The sequence below is a fragment of the Bufo gargarizans genome, chromosome 5 (assembly GCF_014858855.1).
Source record: "Bufo gargarizans isolate SCDJY-AF-19 chromosome 5, ASM1485885v1, whole genome shotgun sequence".
Lineage (NCBI taxonomy): Eukaryota > Metazoa > Chordata > Amphibia > Anura > Bufonidae > Bufo > Bufo gargarizans.
This window is the reverse complement of record NC_058084.1, coordinates 208,700,116-208,720,287: the sequence shown is the minus strand read 5'-3', so window position 1 is coordinate 208,720,287 and position 20,172 is coordinate 208,700,116. Positions and strand designations below refer to the sequence as shown.

The window sequence follows — 20,172 nt, the reverse complement described above, 5'->3', positions numbered from 1 at the left end:
ATGGGTTGCTAGATGGCCGCTAGCACATCCGCAATACCCAGTCCCCATAGCTCTGTGTGCTTTTATTGTGTAAAAAAATGATTTATATGCAAATTAATCTGAGATGAGTCCTGTCCTGGTGACAGGTTCCCTTTAAGCTACTTTCAGACTGGCATTTTGGTTTCCGTTTGTGAAACCAAAATCCACCCTGACACACAATGTAAGTCAATAGGGATGGATCAGTTTTCACTGACACAATATGGCACAATAGAAAACGGATCCGCCCCCCATTGACTTTCAATGGTGTTCAAGAAGGATCCGTTTTGGCTATGTGAAAGATAATACAAACGGATCCGTTCTGAACAGATGCATGCGGTTGTATTATCGGTGCAGATCCGCACCAAACGCGAGTGTGAAAGTAGCCTTAAATAAAAAAGTTATGGTTCATTGAAGGCTGGGAGTAAAATAACAAAAAAACTATTTGGCTGTGTCAGTTTTCAGCTGTTTTGACAATGCTAAATTATTGACAACACTAGGTAGGGCCTATTGAGAGCAGTACAAATATACCCTTTGAGCTTTTACTATCAAAAGTACTGTAAATATAAACTTTTCTGACAGGTTCTGCTCCTGCAAGTGCATTGGAGGCATGCTCTCTGCATCTACTGAAGCTGTCACTCAGAGCAAAGAGGATTGGCTGTAAAGCAGAACTTCATTGTGAAGCTCTACATTACCTCCATTGTACTTGCAGAAGAAGAAACTGACAGAATAAAAGTTCATATTCACACTACCCCCGAAAATAAAAGCTCCACAAACATATGGTTGTCCTGCTCTCCCCTGCCCTTACTTGTGCTGTCAGCAGTTTAACATGGTCAAAACTGCTTACAGACTTTTTTTTAAATCATACACATACAATTTTTTCACCTCAATTAAAGTGCTAGATGTCATGGATGAAAAGCTATATTCAGCTATATATTCAGTAGTTACATTCTTTTTCCACCACTATCACAGTAGTGGATACTAGTGACGGCCTTGCTGTTTGCCCGGCGGTCGGCTCGCGGCAAACTTTGCGATCCGCCGAACATGCGAACATATGGCGATGTCCATGCGCACCATATTCTTTTGCATTGCATCAAACTTGACACATCCATCAGGTGGGACAGGACAACCAATTGAGACGTTTAAGCACATGGACACACACCCAACCCTATAACAGAACCCGATCTGGCAGCCATTTTACATTATGTGTTTTGCCAGTGTAGGGAGAGGTTGCATTTTGGAGCAGGGACAGACTTTTAGGAACTTAGGGACACTAAACGCTAGCTAATAGGGCCACAAAAGTCCTTTTAAGGACTGGTAACGTTGTGCTATCGATAGGTGTGATACACAGAGGGGTGTGATATAAATATAATATACTTTCTAACATCTAACATATACCTGCGTCCACAAAATTACTACTTATGGGTGATATGCCAGTTTCAACTAACAACTGATTGAGGCCTGCCATATATCAGCTTCTACAAAATAGTGATAGAGGTTTTCCATATACCTGCGTCCACAAAATACAGATTGCAGGTTTTGATATACCTGCTTCAACTAACAACTGATTGAGGCCTGCCATATATCAGCTTCCACAAAATAGTGATAGAGGTTTTCCATATACCTGCATCCACAAAATTACTGCTTCAGGGTGATATACCAGCTTCAACTAACAACTGATTGAGGCCTGCCATATATCAGCTTCCACAAAATAGTGATAGAGGTTTTCCATATACCTGCATACACAAAATACAGATTGCGAGTTTTGATATACCTGCTTCAACTAACAACTGATTGAGGCCTGCCTGGGTGATATACCAGCTTCAACTAACAACTGATTGAAGCCTGCCATATATCAGCTTCCATAAATACTGTTCTTCTCTAGGGACTTTTGCACAGGATAAAATGAAAATGACAGGCAGTGGAAGAGGCAGGTCATTCCGCAGGGGTGGTAGGGGTCGAGCAGGCACACCAGGCCAGAGCCTAAGTGGGAATTTGGAGAAGGTGCGTGCGATTATGTCAATAGATGCACAAGAGTTGGTTGAGTGGCTCACTCAGCTTTCCGCTTCTGCACCCTCCTCATCCTCTGTATATGCACCCTCCTCATTCTCTGTTGTGTGCACCCCCAAAGACACCACCACCACCATAGCCCCTCCACTCAAATGAATTATCTTCCTATCTAATTCCAGACCTTACCGATGCGCAGCCATTCTTGGCATCAGATGAGGAAGAGGAGGTAGCAATGGCTCATCAGACTTCTGATTTGTGACTGCCCAACGCACTGGAACTCCACCTTGTATATGCTTGATAGGCTGCTCCAGCAGAAACGTGCAGTTAACGACTACCTGTACGAACTCTGCGGTAGGAAAGGTTTGGGAGTGCTTGGTTTCTTTTCACTGCACCACTGGCTGTTTATGTGCGACACATGCAGACTTCTGCAGCCATTTGATGAGATCACCAAACTGGTCAGTCACAGCCAGGGATCCATCAGTGACATCTCCCTTACGCCTTCTTTCTGGAGCGTGCATTGCATCATGTCATTGAACAAGCCGTCGATGAGTGGAACTTGAAGATGAGGAAGTCGCAATGCTGAATGAATTCCCAGGGGGGTTACCCCATCTGAGACAAGTCAGCAGGAGTCTGAAGAGGAGTCAGAGGAGGATGGTGTCTGGGAGAAGGAGGAGGAGCAAGAAGAGCAGGCTTTAATCTTTTTGGGGATCCCTGGTGTTGTCCGTGGCTAGGAAGGGGAGACCGAGGACGGCATTCTCCTGGGCTATGAGCAGGAGCCAGGGCACTCCACCCCCTTTAATTTAGTGCAAATGGGGGACTTCATTCTCCAGTGTTTGAAGAGGGACCCCTGTATAAAAAGCATAAAGGTCAAGGACCTGTATTGGGTGGCAACGTACTTAGACCCCCAGACTTGCTGCAAAAGATGCTGCATTCTGCTGTTGCAAGCTCTGGAAGAGGAATTTCCACACACAGCGAAACAGGTGCGGGTACCAATCCTACAGCGTCTGCAAAAAGAGGGCGGTTTGAAGATTTGTTGGTCACTTTCAATATGAGATCATTCTTTCAGCCAAACCATCGTCAGCCGCCCTCTGGATCCAGCCTCAGGGAACGCCTAGACTGACAGGTGTCCGACTACATTGGTTTAACGGCCGATGTGGACGCTCTGAGAAGCGAGGAACCCCTTGACTACTGGGTGTGCAGGCTTGACCTGTGGCCAGAGCTGGCACGATTTGCCATTGAACTCTTGGCTTGCCCCTCGTCGAGTGACTTGTTCAAAAGGACCTTCAGCGCAGCAGGGGGGATCGTGACCGATAAGCGCACTCGCCTAGCTCACGACAGTGTGGACTACCTCACATTTTTTTAAATTAATGAGGCATGGATCTCGGAGGAATCCAACACATGTGATGACCATGTGTAATTGAATTTCCTCATGCCAGCCCACACATATCGGCCACCACCCAGAACAAAAAATGGTCGTTGCCTTATGCATATACAGCGGTATAAAAAGCCTTTTATGTCAGGTAAATGCCAAATTTTTGGGGCCTGTACTGGCCGACAGTTGCATATTTATCCTGTGACCACCTAATGTACCTCCAGCCACAGAATCCAAAATTCTTTGCTGTCAGGTGAATGCTTATTGGCAAATTTTTGGGACTTGCACTGGCTGACAGTTACATATTTATCCTGTGACCACCTAATGTAGCTCCAGCCACAGAATCCAAATATCTTTGCTGTCAGGTGAATGCATATTGCCTAATTTTTGTGGCCTATACTGGCCGACAGTTACATATTTATCCTGTGGCCACCTAATTCACCTCTAGTCATAGAATCCAAAGTTCTTTGCTGTCAGGTGAATGCCTATTGGCTACATTTTTGGGCCTATACTGGCCGACAGTTACATATTAATCCTGTGACCGTCTAATGTACCTCCAGCCACAGAATCCAAAGTTCTTTGCTGTCAGGTGAATGCCTATTGACTAATTTTTGGGGGCTGTACTGGCCGACAGTTACATATTTATCCTGTGCCCGCCTAATGTACCTCCAGCCACAGAATCCAAAGTTCTTTGCTTTCAGGTAAATTCCTATTGCCTAATTTTTGGGGCCTATACTGGCCGACAGTTACATTTTTATCCTGAAACCGCCTAATGTACATCCAGCTGCAGAATCCAAAGTGCCCTCTTATACAGTCCTGATCAAAAGTTTAAGACCATTAGAAAAATGGCAAAAAAACATATTTTACATTGTTGGATCTTAACAAGGTTTCAAGTAAAGATTCAACATGCAAAAGAAGAAATGAGAGTGAGACAAAACATTTTTTGAGCATTAATTAATTGAAAATAACGATTCAACTGAAACAGGCTGTTTTTCAGCTGATCCAAATTTTAGGACCACATGCCCTTAAAGGCCAAATCTGTGCAAAGATGTGGATTAATTGTCATTTTGTGTCAGGTAGTCACATGTTGTGATGGCAAAGGCAAAAAAAACTCTTGCTTTTTTAACATGGTCTGTTGTTGAACTGCACAAGCAGGGTCTCTCACAGCGCGCCATCGCTGCTGAGGTGGGACGCAGTAAGACAGTCATTTGGAATTTCTTAAATGATCCTGAGGGTTATGGAACAGAAAAGTCAAGTGGAAGACCCCAAAAAAATGTATCAGCATAGAGGATCCAATTGGCTGTCCGCCAAGACACTGGACGATCCTCGACCCAAATTAAGGCCCTTACTGGTCCTTACTTACTACCATAACCATCAGAGGGCATCTGAGACTGAAGGGCTTCAAAAACAAAAAACGTCTTCAAAGACCTCGTCTCCTTGAACGCCACAGAACTGCTTGTTTGGAGAGCAGCAAACATGGGACATTCAAAGGTGGAAGAAAGTTTTATTCTCTGATGAGAAAAAATTTAACCTTGATGGTCCTGATGGTTTCCAACGTTACTGGCATGACAAGCAGATCCCACCTGAGATGTTTTCTACGCTCCACAGTGGAGGGGGCGCCATAATGGTCTGGGGTGCTTTTTCCTTCAACAATGGAGCTTCAGGAAGTGCAGGGGTGTCAAATGGCCGCTGGCTATGTCCAGATGTTGCAGAGAGCATTCCTCATAACTGAGGGCCCTCGTCTGTGTGTTAACGACTGGGTTTTTCAACAGGACAATGCTACAGTACACAATGCCCTCAGGACAAGGGACTTCTTCCAGGAGAATAACATCACTCTGTTCCCCTGATCTAAATCCAATTGAGAACCTTTGGGGATGGATGGCAATGGAAGTTTACAAAAATAGACAACAGTTCCAGACAGTAGATGGAATTCGTGCGGCCGTCTTCACCACTTGGAGAAATGTTCCCACTCACCTCATGGAAACGCTTGCATCAAACATGCCAAAACAAATTTTGGAAGTGATAAACAATAACGGCGGAGCTACTCATTACTGAGTTCATGTTTGGAAGTTGGATTTCTGTTTTGGGGGGGTTTAGTTTTTTTGGGGAGGTGTGGTCCTAAACTTTTGATCAGCTGAAAAACAGCCTGTTTCAGTTTATTTGTTGTTTTCATTAAATTGAATGCTCAAAAAATGTTTTGTCTCACTCCCATTTCTTCTTGTTGCATGTTGAAGCTCTACTTGGAACCTTGTTAAGATCCAGCCATGCTAAATATGATTTTATGCAATTTTTCAAGTAGTCTTAAACTTTTGATCAGCACTGTACCCTTTTATCCGGTCACGGTATGGCAGTGTTTTCCGGTCACTGTACAGAGGTGTTATCCGCTCAATGTATGGCAGTGGTATCCAATAACTGGATGACCATAACTGTATCCCTTTCCATGCCCGCGCCATCTTTTTTTAGACCTGGCATGAGCGGGAAAAATATGCAGATTGCGGTGCTAAGGACGTTTGCGCCACAATCTGTGTCAGAAATGCGCCTAACATAGATGTATTTCTATATAATAAATGACCACCTAATTGTATTAATATTCAGGGGTAGGGCTAATATCTTTATATTATATAGATTCTAGTGTATTATACTGTGCCCTGTATTTCCCAGTAGAAAATGATCCTTGGGAAACACAGTCCTCATCCCTGACCACCAGGACCAGGTAGCACTCTGTCAGTACATGGCGGCCTCCCCTCTCTGCCACGCTGCTCCACTGTGTACTGGTGCTTATTCTGACACTAGGGCTGGGTTCACATCCTTTTTTTGCCATCCATTTAATGCATACCAAAAATGTATGCGTTAACAGATGCGTCATACTGATGCTGTACAGTGGCGTCCGTTTACTATACAGTTCTATGGTAGAAAAAAAAAATGTTAACGTATGCATTTTTTTAAAGGACTCTGCAGGATACAAAAACGTGGAATACTGCACATTTGTATACATCAAACCGATGTTTTTGGGCACATTTTTGAGAGTTTCCCTCTAAGATGCATAAAAATGGCCACTGATTAAAATACATATTTTTTTAGGGAATTTTTGCCAATGATTCTCCTCTGGTATATCACTGTCCATGTTGTGGGATTATTTGTGTACTTCTAGTAAGTGTTTACTGGCTGCAAATATAAGCCTGTCGGTTTTTCAGGTTTGCCTGCCATTATAGTGACTGGGTCTAGTGTTGATCACGAATATTCTAATTTTGAATTTTTATCGCGAATATAGGTACTTCGAAAATTTGCGAATATTTCGAATATAGTTATATATATTCGTAATTTCGAATATTCACATTTTTTTTTCCTTTTTTTTTTCTTTCGTTTTTTTTTTTTAAATCCCTGCTTCCAGCTTGTGGAACAATGAGAAGGCTGCAATATACTTGACTTTAGGAGTAGTAGTGTTTGCGAATTTTGCTCTATATTCGTTTTTGCTATATATTCTTGTTTTAGAATATTACGAACATTCGAAAAAACGTAGTTATAGTAATATAGAGAATATTCGAAAAAAAATACGAATATAGAGCAATTTTAGCTAATATAGTGCTATAATCTTCTCATGTCTAATAGTTGTAATTTTTTTCTCATCTGAAGTTCAGATTGGAAAAAAAATTACAACGATAAAAAAAGATTATAGCACTATATTAGCTAAATTGCTCTATATTCGTTTTTTTTTAATATTCGCTATATTGCTATATATTCTTGTCTTAGAATATTACAACTATTCGAAAAAACTAAGTTATAGCAATATAGCGAATATTCAAAAAAAATCGAATATAGAGCAAGTTAGCTAATATAGTGCTATAATCTTCTTTGTCTAATAGTTGTAAATTGAAAAATTCACAATAAAAATTCGAATCTGAAAATTCGAATTCAGAAAATTTGCATATTACACAATACTTACCTTGCCGATTTTTCGAGTTAAAAAAAATAATCGTGAATTTTCGAATTTTCGAATATTCGACGAATATTCTAAAAAATATTTGCGAAATATTGCGAATTCGAATATGACCCTGCCGCTCATCACTAACTGGGTCCTGCCGCGAAGGCGTCCCGGCCGATGTTTGTCCATCACTAGTGGATACCTTGATAACAACATTCATTGTTGAGCTTTTGGGGGGAGGGGGGTATTTTTTCTTATCACCAGTGTGCATTGAAGGAACTAAACAGTAATTTTTACGTAGCATTTAAACCATATCAAGTTTCACCGTACAGCAAAATTATATTACATGAGGATTATAGACAGGCACCAAATTGGCTTGTTTACTCAAGTTGAGTAACAACTACAAATTCTAAATACAATTTGTCACAAGTTATGCAATTCACTGTTATGACTTGATGCTTATTTTGTAAATGTAGAATATAAATACAATCTTTTTGTACATCCATCCTATATTGTTGTCAGCATATGATCAATGCACATATTTTTATCTTTTGATATTTAGCTCCATCAACCAGCACAAGCACCGGTGGGTCCAGCAACATCACAGGCAAATCTTCTGCATTTGGCTCATAATCAGGCATCAATGGCTCAAAGTCCAGTCCGCCAATCTTCATCTTCTTCCTCTTCATCTTCCTCTTCGTCAGCTTTGAGCGTTGGTCAGTTAGTCAGCAGTAAGTATTTACTTTCCTTATTGTGTCCTTCTTTATCAAAGTGTTTCTTACTATGTTTTTTTTTAGGAGGGTATTAAAGCTATGGACTGTCTAAGTTGTCTTTAGCTCCTTAATAACACAGGATTAAAAAATCTGAAATTTTCTAGTAGTTTTACACATTTATTTTATAAGTTAAGCCTGCATTTTTCATTTTTTAAACTATCAGATTTTTGAAGTGTGAAAAAAATAATTGCACATTTTCAAATCCTGACTGTTATCAAATACACTACCGGAAAATGGAAAAGTACAAAGCACTCTATAAACTGCTAGTGGTGGTTGGTCAATGATCACACAACCAAGGTGGTGCACCCTTTATTTTGGGTTCTCCATCTGGGTATATGTTGAGGAAGGTCATTTTAATACTGACTTACATCTCTACTTGCAGCAATACAGGCTGCTACTCTGGGAGGCAGCAGTCATACAGATGCCAGATATCCTCCTATCATATGTGATTCCAAGCCCTTACAACTTGGACCCATAGTTCAGCCATGGGAGCCATGTGCATGGGAGATCCATTGCCAATCCCAGACTTTGTTTAACGAAAAGAGAAGAAGGCAATCCACCTGGCCAGGGGAGCTGCTGTATAGCACAGGCAGTGTGGGTGAGCATTATTTTGTTGGAACACCATGTTTCCTGAGTCAAAAAAGGCAGAAGGACTGGGTCCACAATGTCCTGGATATAATGAAGGCTGGTCAAAGTTCCCTCCACGAATACCAGACGGGAACGGGCATAATATATAAAAGCATCCCACAACATGTTGCTTTTGTGTGTCTCTGCACTATGTATGATGGCAGTAGGTGCTCTCAAGCTCGGCTGCAGACACTACCATGAACTTTGTCAATCTCAGCTCAATCGCAATAACCTCTTCCTGACTGAGCGATTTTTGTTTTTGCGTTTTTGTTTAATACTCCCTGCCTTCTCGGAGCTATAACTTTTTTATTTTTCTGTTCATACAGCCGTAGGAAGGCTTGACAAGATTTTTTCAGGATAAGTTGTACCTTCTAATGGCACCATTTAATGTACCCCACAATCTGGTGGGAAGTTTAACTGACCTGTTATCATCCTTCTCCAGGTCAGTATTGATTACAGCGATTCCACATTTTTATAGTTTTTCTTGTGTTTTAGCATCAAAAAATAAAAACGTCATTGTCATATTCTGACCCCCATAACATTTTTATATTTATATCTATAAGGCTGTGTGGGTGCTCATTTTCTTGTGGTTCTGTAGTTGTGGATCTGTAGTTTTTACTGATACCATTTTAGAGTGCGTATGACCTTTTGATTGCTTTTTTGGGGGAGCTTGAAGTGATGAAAAAAGATTTAATTGGCCATTTTTTTCATCACTACGTTCACCATAAAAGATAAATACCTTAATATTTTAATAGTTCAGGCATTTTGGAATCTGGCGATGCCCATGGTCTTTATTTTTTGTTTATCTATTTTTAATATGGAGAAAAGAAAAGTTGAATTTTTATATACTTTAAATATTTTTAAAAATGTTTTAAAACTTTTTAAAACTGTGTAAGACAGCAGAAACATGGCAGCTTTAGTGATCTTTAAAGTCCTGACTTCTGCTGTACATGTAATGGTCAGGAAGAGGTTAGATTTTCCAGGTGTTCTTTTTTCATTTTCCGCTAGCTTAATATGAAGCAACCCTAAAATGAAATTTACATTTGCATCTTTCATAACACACATGCTAATCAGACTGAGTGCAAAAAAAGACTAGCAGTATAAATATTGTTAGGGCTCATGCACACAAACGATTTTTGCTTTCAGTATACTGGCCATTTTTTTAGTTCAGTATGCGTTACTTATACTGAACCATTTATTTCAATGGGTCAGCAAAAAAAACTGAACTGTCTCCGAGTGCATTCCGTTTCCGTATTTCCGTTTTTCTGTTCTGTTGAAAGATAGAACATGTCCTATTATTGCCTGCAAATCACGTCCTGTGGCTCCATTCAAGTCAATTGGTCCACAAAAAACAAAACACATATGGCATGTACTCCGTATGTCCTCCATTTCCGTTCCTTTTTTGCCGAACCATCTATTGAAAAATGTATGCCCAGCTAAATTTTTCCTATGTAATTACTATATACTGTATATGCCATACGGAAAAATTCAACTGAACCAGAAACACTACTTAAAAAATAAATAAAATGAAAAATGGATCCATTAAAAATGGCCTGCAAAACACTGAAAACGCCATACGGTTGTGTGCATGAGCCCTTAATAAAAATTTTTTTTATCTATTTTATAGCAAACTCAGATACAGACCAAAACTTCCTTGTTACTATGAAATTTGTCCCAATCAGAGTGATGCTGTGTCTAGTTCCAGTCACAAAACCATTTTTTGGCAATCATGAGATCACCAGGATTGCATGTTTAAATATGCAACTTTAACATCTTAAAAAATCCTTTTTACGCAAGCTGAGGATGGGGACAATTATCGGAAATGAGCATATGTACAATAATTTCCGATAACTGGACCCTGTAAATGTGCCACCAGATACACAACAAACAAACAACCATTGTCGGGTGATTGCATCTTTTATGTGACACATCACTCATGCTATTGAGAAACAAGGCCTTAAAGGATACCAATACACAATACAAAAAAAAACATCTAACCTGTGATTGGCTACAGCAGTCACAGGACCAAGCTGCTTCTGGCTTAGTAGGGATGAGAAGCAGCCTGGAATGAGCCAGCTGTGCAGTTATTGTGGGGCTGTAGACAGTTGAGTTTTTTTTTTTTACTTGGGCACCGGTTTCAATCATTGGGGTTGTTGGCTCCTAGGTAGTTTTATGACAGACTATTGCTTTGTATATGTTTTTATTTTTTTACTATCTCTTTATTTATACGTATAATGTCTTTCAAATTATTGCCTTTTGTTTTATGAATTAATACGAAGCTTCGTTAATGAGGCACGAAGCCAAGTTCGACTTAGTATTTTGACACAGTAATTTATGGCAATAAACGGACTGACGTGATAGAAGCGAGACAAAGTAAGTCCGGCGATATTAGCAGAAATTTCGGAAAGACCTCCGTGGAGGACATCCATTTTTCAGTAAGATGGAGCCGATATTATTAACAACGTTTTTAAACTAATCAGGTTCGGATTGCTGTATCTGATTAGTTTAAAAACTTTGTTAAAATATGGGCTCAGTTTTTTATCAACCTAAATGGTAAAACTAAAAATCTATTTTTAGCCTTCTTTTCTGGGTGCCAAATGTCTATGATAGTTGGATGTCCAACTTGCAAATGCAGAACTGTCTGGAGTGCCATGGCCTCTTCAAACAGCTGATATGTGGGAGTGCTGGGAGTTGGACCTCTACTGATCAGATAGTGATGGCCTATCCTCAGGATAGGCCATCAATATTATGCTCCCAGAGAACTCCTTTAAGCCCTTTGAGCTATACACTGTACATCTACACAATGGAACTATGAAGTTAGCTCATAGTGTTGTGACTGTACAGCACAAGGGTAGAGTTGGCTGTGCCCACACCATAAGCAGTGAGTGGCATCTGTACTTTATATCTGCTTCAAAAGGCCAGATTGGCCAGTGTTGGCCATTTATTGCCTTATATGACATGGTCAATAGCAACTGTGTCATCTGTGGTTGTAGGGACTGTGTCTCTCTCTCTGTCCATTGATGTCACCCCTGTGATTCAATTACAACCAGGGTCCTAAAAAAGCCTCCAGATCTGTAAGGCTCCATTCAAACGTCCGCAATGTGTTTTGCGGATACACGGAGCCACGTATCCGCAAAACACGGAAAGCGGCAATGTGCATTCCGCATTTTGCGGACCGCACATTGCCGGCACTAATAGAATATGCCTGTTCTTGTCCGCAATTGCGGACAGGAATAGGACATGTTCTATTTTTTGGCGGAAACGGAAGCACGGATGCGGAAGTGCAGATCCACAAATGTGGATGCGGACAGCACATTCCAGCCCCATTGAAAATGAATGGGTCTGCACCCGTTCCGCAAAATTGCGGAACGGATGCGGATCCATTTTGCGGACGTTTGAATGGACCCTTACACCTGTGAGCCTCCAGCATGGCTGCTTGGTAGTTTTACACTGTGAGGCATAATACACTGCAATACTGAAATATTCCAAATAAGTATGTAAGTCCCAAAGTGTAAAAATAAAGTTCAAAAATGGTTTTATAAATAACCCATTAGTTGTCCCACACAACTAATGGCAAAAAACAATGGAATTTTTTTTATTCATTCCCCCTCCCACCCCAGAATTGTACCAATGAAGGCTACAACTTATCTCAAACAAAAAAAAAAAAAAAAAGACTTCATAAAACTCTAAAAACGTATTGGCTCTCAAAACAGAAAAGCATTTTGTTTGAAAAAGATTTTTTATTGAGCAAAATTAGCAAAATATATATATAAAAATAAACTATCAATTTGGTAGCACCTTTATTGTAACCCAAAAAACAAGTTAATAGTTAACTTATATTGCATGGTGAATGCCTTAAAAACAAAACCCCACAAAACTATATACAATTGCTGTTTTTTTTCTCTATCCCCTTTCCTAAAAAAAATATTTAAAGATTTTGTCAATACATTGAATGCACCCCTAAAAAGGCACCATTAATAATTACAGTCCATTTTGAGACAAAAAAGCTCTAATATTGCTATGCTAAAATGGAAATAGTAAAGACGTTATGGCTCTTGTAAAAAAGTGGTAAAAAAAAAGAAAACTCACTGTATCCATAATGCCCAAAATGGGCTTAACCTGGTTACTTGCGAAATATATATAAAAAATGTATGTGTGGCAGGTTGTCAATCACCTTTAAAGCTAAATGTTGGCATTCTGCTTGTATGGTTAATCTTACATCTAACCGATAACGTGCACTGCAAAGTACTGTATGTGTGACAGTGTATGATACTATATATTAATTCATGTTCAAGAGACAGCCTGGGACAATACATGCCATTATAAGATGGCGCTATCTATAAAATCAGGGAACAAGGGAAAGCATGTCCATGATGAATATATACATTGACATTTATTTAGTATTGGCTTATCATACACTATGAAATATACGTCGCTTAAAAGCCTGCTAGTTGTACATTATGATAAATGTGAGCAGTGGCTTATCATAATGGAGGATGTATGTGATTCTGTTGAGTTCCATTTCGTCACATACGGACCCCCAGGTGTTATCGCTGATTGCAGACATTAGCTCTGGGTCTCTGCATTTTAAAACAGCAGAAACCAGGTGGCTTGTGAGTGGGCACTATATTCAAAGGGGTTGCCAAACTTTAGCAAATGGCATTTATCATGTAGATGCAGTTAATGCCAGGCACTTACTATTGTATTGTGATTGTCCATATTGCTTCCTTTGCTGGCTTGATGAATTTTTTCTGTCTCGTTTTACATTCTTGTTTCCATGGTTATGACCACCCTGCAATCCAGCAGTGGTGGCCATGCTTCCGCACTACAGAAAAAAGCCCAGGCCTTTCTTGTGGCCGGGACCGCGAGAGTGCGCCTAGGCTGACACTTTTTCCTATACTGTGCAAGCATCGCCACCAATGCTGGATTGCAGGGTGGTTGTAAACATGGAAAGTAGTGTTGATCGCGAATATCGCAAATTTTTATTGTGAATATCGGCACTTTGACAATTTGCAAAGATCTAGAATATAGTGCTGTATCTTTGTAATCTCGAATATTCTAGATTTTTTTTTCATCAGTACTCTCACTGCTTGTTGCTTGTGGGCCAATGAGAAGGCTGCAATATCTTTGTCTTAGCTTAGTAACATCCCTAGCAACCAATAGGGAAGTTGCCTACCCCTTCACTATATAGGAAACTCCCCAGCAGCCATTTTCTGATGTTTTTTGCAGTTCTGAGAGAGAGAGAGAGCAGTGTCATTGCTGTGCTCTGTGCTTTGCTGAGTCATCTGGATCCTTATTCAATTACATTAGATAGTTAGTTAGCTCATATATATAATACAGATAGTTAGTGAGAAATAGTCAGCGTATGTTATATAGTGTAGCTGATAGGTTCCAGTGCAGGGTGTTAGGTAGTGTGATAGGAATTACTGTGTTGTGATAGGGATTAGTGTCTTTGTCTTTGTAAAAAAAAAAAAAATTAGAAAACTATCGCGAAAATGAATATTGCCTATGCTGCTCATCACTAATAATGAAATTGAAAAATGAATCAAGCCAGCAAAGGAAGCAATATGGACAATAACAATACATTAGTAAGTGCCTTGTATTAACTTTCTCTACAATGCCATTTGCTGAAGTGAGACAACCCCGTTAAACACCTGACTTCAGTTGCATGGCGGTGGTCGGGAAGGAGTTTATATTCTAAATAAAAGTGAAGATACTTTAGTTTTGCAGTCTTTGCCTGTCCTCTTTTTTGTTTAGTGTGATTTTGTTTTTCTAAAAACCTTCTTTAGTCAAGGTTCAGTGAAAAGTTCTGGTCTCCAGCAGCTATATCATTTCCCTTGATAAGTCTTAAATTGACTGCATTATCTGGCACCAAAGGAATCTTCCTCACCTAGTATGTGTCTACAATTAGATGCCCTTTATAGAAGCAAAAGCTGTGTTGGCTACAAGCAATTCAGAAACAGATATAAATTTGAAGTACACTTTGTGGCATTTTTCTTGTGACCTGATAAAATACTAAAGGACAACCAAATACCAAAATAATAAAGGGGATATTTACCACAAAGTACAATAATGCTTAGCCAGGTGCACAGCTTTAACACTTACTGCAAAATACTTTATTTTAACAATGCATTTCATATTTTTTTTTTCATTTAAATATAACAATTTATGGGGTAAACTATATTTAATGTAAAAAATACTGTATATCAATAAAAAACAGTGAAAATGTGAAATTCCCGCATGGCTGTAGTCATTTTTAAAGGAAACCTGTCATCACTTTATGCTGCCCTTACTAACGGTAAGTAGAGACAGGTGAGTTGATTTCAGCGGTATGTCATTTATAAGTTACCAGCTGGACTCGGCTTTGCATGGGTATATTTCATCTATTTCATTTAATGTTTCTGTGTGTTGTTAAAATATATTGACAGTATCCCCCAAAACAGTGTCCTCTACAGCACCCCGTCCCATTATTTGCTGAGCTGTGTATCTAATCCTATCCTGTGTGATACTGCCTGCTGAGCTGTGTATCTAATCATGTGTGATACTGTCTGCTGAGCTATGTATCTAATCCAATCCTGTGTGATACTGTCTGCTGAGCTGTGTATCTAATCTTATCCTGTGTGATACTGTCTGCTGAGCTATGTATATAATCCTATCCCTTGTAATACTGTCTGCTGAGCTGTGTACCATATCCTACCCTGTGTGATACTGTCTGCTGATCCGTGTATCTAATCCAATCCTGTGTGATACTGTCTGCTGAGCTGTGTATCTAATCCAATCCTGTGTGATACTGTCTGCTGAGCTGTGTATCTAATCCTATCCTGTGTGATACTGCCTGCTGAGCTATGTATCTAATCCTATCCTGTGAGATACTGTCTGCTGAGCTATGTATATAATCCTATCCCTTGTGATACTGTCTGCTGAGCTGTGTACCAAATCCTACCCTGTGTGATATTGTCTGCTGAGCAGTGTATCTAATATCCTATCCTGTGTGATACTGCCTTCTAAGCTATGTATCTAATCCTATCCTGTGTGATACTGCCTGCTGAGCTATGTATCTAATCCTATCCTATGTGATACTGTCTGCTGAGCTTTGTATCTAATCCTATCCTGTGTAATACTGTGGGCTAAGCTGTGTATCTACTCCTATCCTATGTGATACTGTCTGCTGAGCTGTGTATCTAATCATATCCTGTGTGATACTGTCTGCTGAGCGGTGTATCTAATCCTATCCTGTGTGATACTATCTGCTGAGCTGTGTATCTAATCCTATCCTGTGTGATACTGTCTGCTGAGCTATGTATCTAATTCTATCCTATGTGATACTGTCTGCTCAGCTATGTATGGTACTGTCTTCTGAGCTGTGAATCAAATCCTCTCCTGTGTGATACTGTCTGCTGAGCTGTTTATCTAATCCTATCTGTGCGATACTGTCTGCTGAGCTGTGTATCTATTCCTATCCTGTATGATACTGTCTGCTGAGCTGTGTATCTAATCATGTGTGATACTGTCTGATGAGCTATGTATCTAATCCAATCCTGTGTAATACTGCCTGCTGAGCTGTGTATCTAATCCTATCCTGTGTGATACTGTGGGCTAAGCTGTGTATCTACTCCTATTCTATGTGATACTGTCTGCTGAGCTGTGTATCTAATCATATCCTGTGTGATACTGTCTGCTGAGCTGTGTATCTAATCTTATCCTGTGTGATACTGTATGCTGAGCTGCATATCTAATCCTATCCTGTGTGATACTGTATGCTGAGCTAAATATCTAATCCTATCCTGTGTGATACTGTCTGATGAGCTGTTTATCTAATCCTATCCTGTGTGATACAGTTTGCTGAGCGGTGTATCTAATATCCTATCCTGTGTGATACTTCCTGCTGAGCTGTGGATCTAATCCTGTCATATGTGATACTGTATTTTGAGCTGTGTGATACTGTCTGCTTTGTATCTAAGTCTATGTCTATTGTGTGATAATGTCTGCTGTGTATCTAAGTCTATTGTGTGATACTGTCTGCTGATCTGTGCATGTCATCATGTAGCTCTAGCCTAAAGCTGACTTATAGCAATGAAGAAAAATGGCTGGGTTGTTATGGAAACCTGGAGTAAAACTGTGTGTATGTGGAGACTAAGAGCCTGCAAGCTTCTATTGGCTGATAAGGGACATGTGACTGTGTGCATGGCAGTTGGGGGCTTGTATTGGCTAACGCAGGTCATTTTTTCAGAATATCTCAGGAACAACATGCCCTAGAGAGCCGGTCTAAAACCTTCCCAAACACCTGATGTAACTATGTGCCAAATTTGGTGAAGATCGGTCCAGTCGTTTGGTCGCGCATAAAGAACAGATAGACAGACGTCCAGACAGACAGAAACCCAAGTTTATATATACTAGCAGAAGGACCCAGCTTTGCATGGGCATATTTAATCTATTTCATTATATGTTTCTGTATGTTGTAAAAAGATATCAACAGTTTCCCCCACAACAGTGAACTCTACAGAACCTGCCCCTTTAACAATGACCTCCACAGTGCCTGCGCCTTTAACAGTGATCTCCAGAGTGCCCGCCCCTTTAACAGTGACCTCCATAGTCTCCTCCCCTTTAACATTGACCTCCACAGTGGCTGCCCCTTTAAAATTGACCTCCACAGTGCCCGCCCCTTTAACAGTGACCTCCACAGTTCCCGCCCCTTTAACAGTGACCGCATCTTTAACAGTGACCTGCACAGTGCCGTCCCCTTTAACAGTGACCTCCACAGTGCCTGCCCCTTTAACAGTGACCGCCCATTTAAAAAAGACCCTAACAGTGACCGCCCATTTAACAATTACCTTCACAGTGGCCGCCCCTTTTACAGTGACCTCCACAGTGCCCACCCCTTTAACAGTGCCCAACCCTTTAACAATTACCTCCACAGTGCCTGCCCATTTAACAATGACCACCCCTTTAACAGTCAACTTCATAGTGGCTGCCCTTTTAACATTGACCACCCCTTAAACAGTGACCTTCAAAGTGGCTGCACCTTTAACAGTGACTTCCACAGTTCCCGCCTCTTTTACATTGACATTTACACTGCCTGCCCCTTTAACAGTAAGCTCCACAGTGCCCGCCCCTTTAACAGTGACCGCCCCTTTAATAGTGACCTCCACAGTGTCCACCCCTTTAACAGTGCCTGCCCCTTTAACAGTGACCTCCACAGTGCCCACCCCTTTAACAGTTACCGCCACTTTAATAGTGACCCCCACAGTGTCCGCCTCTTTAACAGTGACCTTCATAGTGGCCGCACCTTTAACAGTGACTTTTACAGTGCCCGCCCCTTTAACAGTGACCATCATAGTGGCCGCCCCTTTAACAGTGACCATCATAGTGGCCGCCCCTTTAACAATGACCTCTACATTACCCGTTCCTTTAAAAGTGACTTCCACAGTGCCCGCCCCTTTAAAATTTACATCCACAGTGCCCGACTCTTTAACAGTGACCTCCACAGTGCCCGCCTCTTTAACAGTGACCTCCACAGTGCCCACCCCTTTAACAGTGACCGCCCTTTAACAGTGACCTACACAGTGCCCGCCCCTTTAACCACTTCAACCCCGCTAGCTGAAACCCCCTTAATGACCAGGCCACTTTTTACACTTCTGCACTACACTACTTTCACCGTTTATCGCTCGGTCATGCAACTTACCACCCAAATGAATTTTACCTCCTTTTCTTCTCACTAAGGCTACTTTCACACTAGCGTTCGATCGGATCCGTTCTGAACGGATCCGATCATATTAATGCAGACGGAGGCTCCGTTCAGTACGGATCCGTCTGCATTAATAACTTAGAAAAAATTCTAAGTGTGAAAGTAGCCTGAGCGGATCCGTTCAGACTTTCAATGTAAAGTCAATGGGGGACGGATCCGCTTGAAGATTGAGCCATATGGTGACATCTTCAAGCGGATCCGTTCCCATTGACTTACATTGTAAGTCTGAACGGATCCGCTCGCCTCCGCACGGCCAGGCGGACAGCTGAACACTGCAAGCAGCGTTCAGCTGTCCGCCTGTCCGTGCGGAGGCGAGCGGAGCGGAGGCTGAACGCCGCCAGACTGATGCAGTCTGAGCGGATCCGCCTCCATTCAGACTGCATCAGGGCTGGACGGAGGCGTTCGGGTCCGCTCGTGAGCTCCTTCAAACGGAGCTCACGAACGGACCTATGAACGCTAGTGTGAAAGTAGCCTAATAGAGCTTTCATTTGGTGGTATTTCATTGCTGGTGACATTTTTACTTTTTTTGTTATTAATCAAAATGTAACGATTTTTTTGCAAAAAAATGACATTTCTCACTTTCAGCTGTAAAATTTTGCAAAAAAAACGACATCCATATATACAATTTCGCTAAATTTATTGTTCTACATGTCTTTGATAAAAATAAAATTTTGGGCAAAAAAAAATGGTATGGGTAAAAGTTATAGCGTTTACAAACTATGGTACAAAAATGTGAATTTCCGCTTTTTGAAGCAGCTCTGACTTTCTGAGCACCTGTCATGTTTCCTGAGGTTCTACAATGCCCAAACAGTAGAAAACCCCCACAAATGACCCCATTTCGGAAAGTAGACACCCTAAGGTATTTGCTGATGGGCATAGTGAGTTCATAGAACCTTTTATTTTTTGTCACAAGTTAGCGGAAAAAGATGATTTTATTTTATTTTTCTTACAAAGTCTCATATTCCACTAACTTGCGACAAAAAATAAAAAATTCTAGGAACTCGCCATGCCCCTCACGGAATACCTTGGGGTGTCTTCTTTCCAAAATGGGGTCACTTGTGGCGTAGTTATACTGCCCTGGCAATTTAGGGGCCCATATGTGTGAGAAGTAGTTTGCAATCAAAATCTGTAAAAAATGACCGGTGAAATCCGAAAGGTGCACTTTGGAATGTGGGTCCCTTTGCCCACCTAGGCTGCAAAAAAGTGTCACACATCTGGTATCGCCGTACTCAGGAGAAGTTGGGGAATGTGTTTTGGGGTGTCATTTTACATATAACCATGCTAGGTGAGATAAATATCTTGGTCAAATGCCAACTTTGTATAAAAAAATGGGAAAAGTTGTCTTTTGCCAAGATATTTCTCTCACCCAGCATGGGTATATGTAAAATGACACCCCAAAACACATTCCCCAACTTCTCCTGAGTACGGCGATACTAGATGTGTCACACTTTTTTGCAGCCAAGGTGGGCAAAGGGGCACATATTCCAAAGTGCACTTTTCGGATTTCGCAGGCCATGTTTTACACATTTTGATTGCAAAGTACTTCTCACACATTTGGGCCCCTAAATTGCCAGGGCAGTATAACTACCCCACAAGTGACCCCATTTTGGAAAGAAGACACGGCGAGGGGAAAGAGGGGCACGGCGAGTTCCTAGAATTTATATATTTTTTTTTTAACCTTTATAGAACAAACCTCTCCTTCCCCATG

The 20,172-nt window shown here is 40.9% G+C and overlaps 1 protein-coding gene across 2 annotated transcripts in view; it reads left to right on the top strand.

Moving 5' to 3' along the window:
* Positions 1–20,172, top strand: part of POU6F2 (POU class 6 homeobox 2) — a 540,820-nt gene that overhangs the window by 504,786 nt on the left and 15,862 nt on the right. For both annotated transcript variants that reach the window (XM_044295292.1, XM_044295291.1), the window contains exon 7: positions 7,882–8,050. In XM_044295292.1, the coding sequence (XP_044151227.1) occupies positions 7,882–8,050 (169 nt within the window). The remainder of the gene's footprint in view (positions 1–7,881; positions 8,051–20,172) is intronic.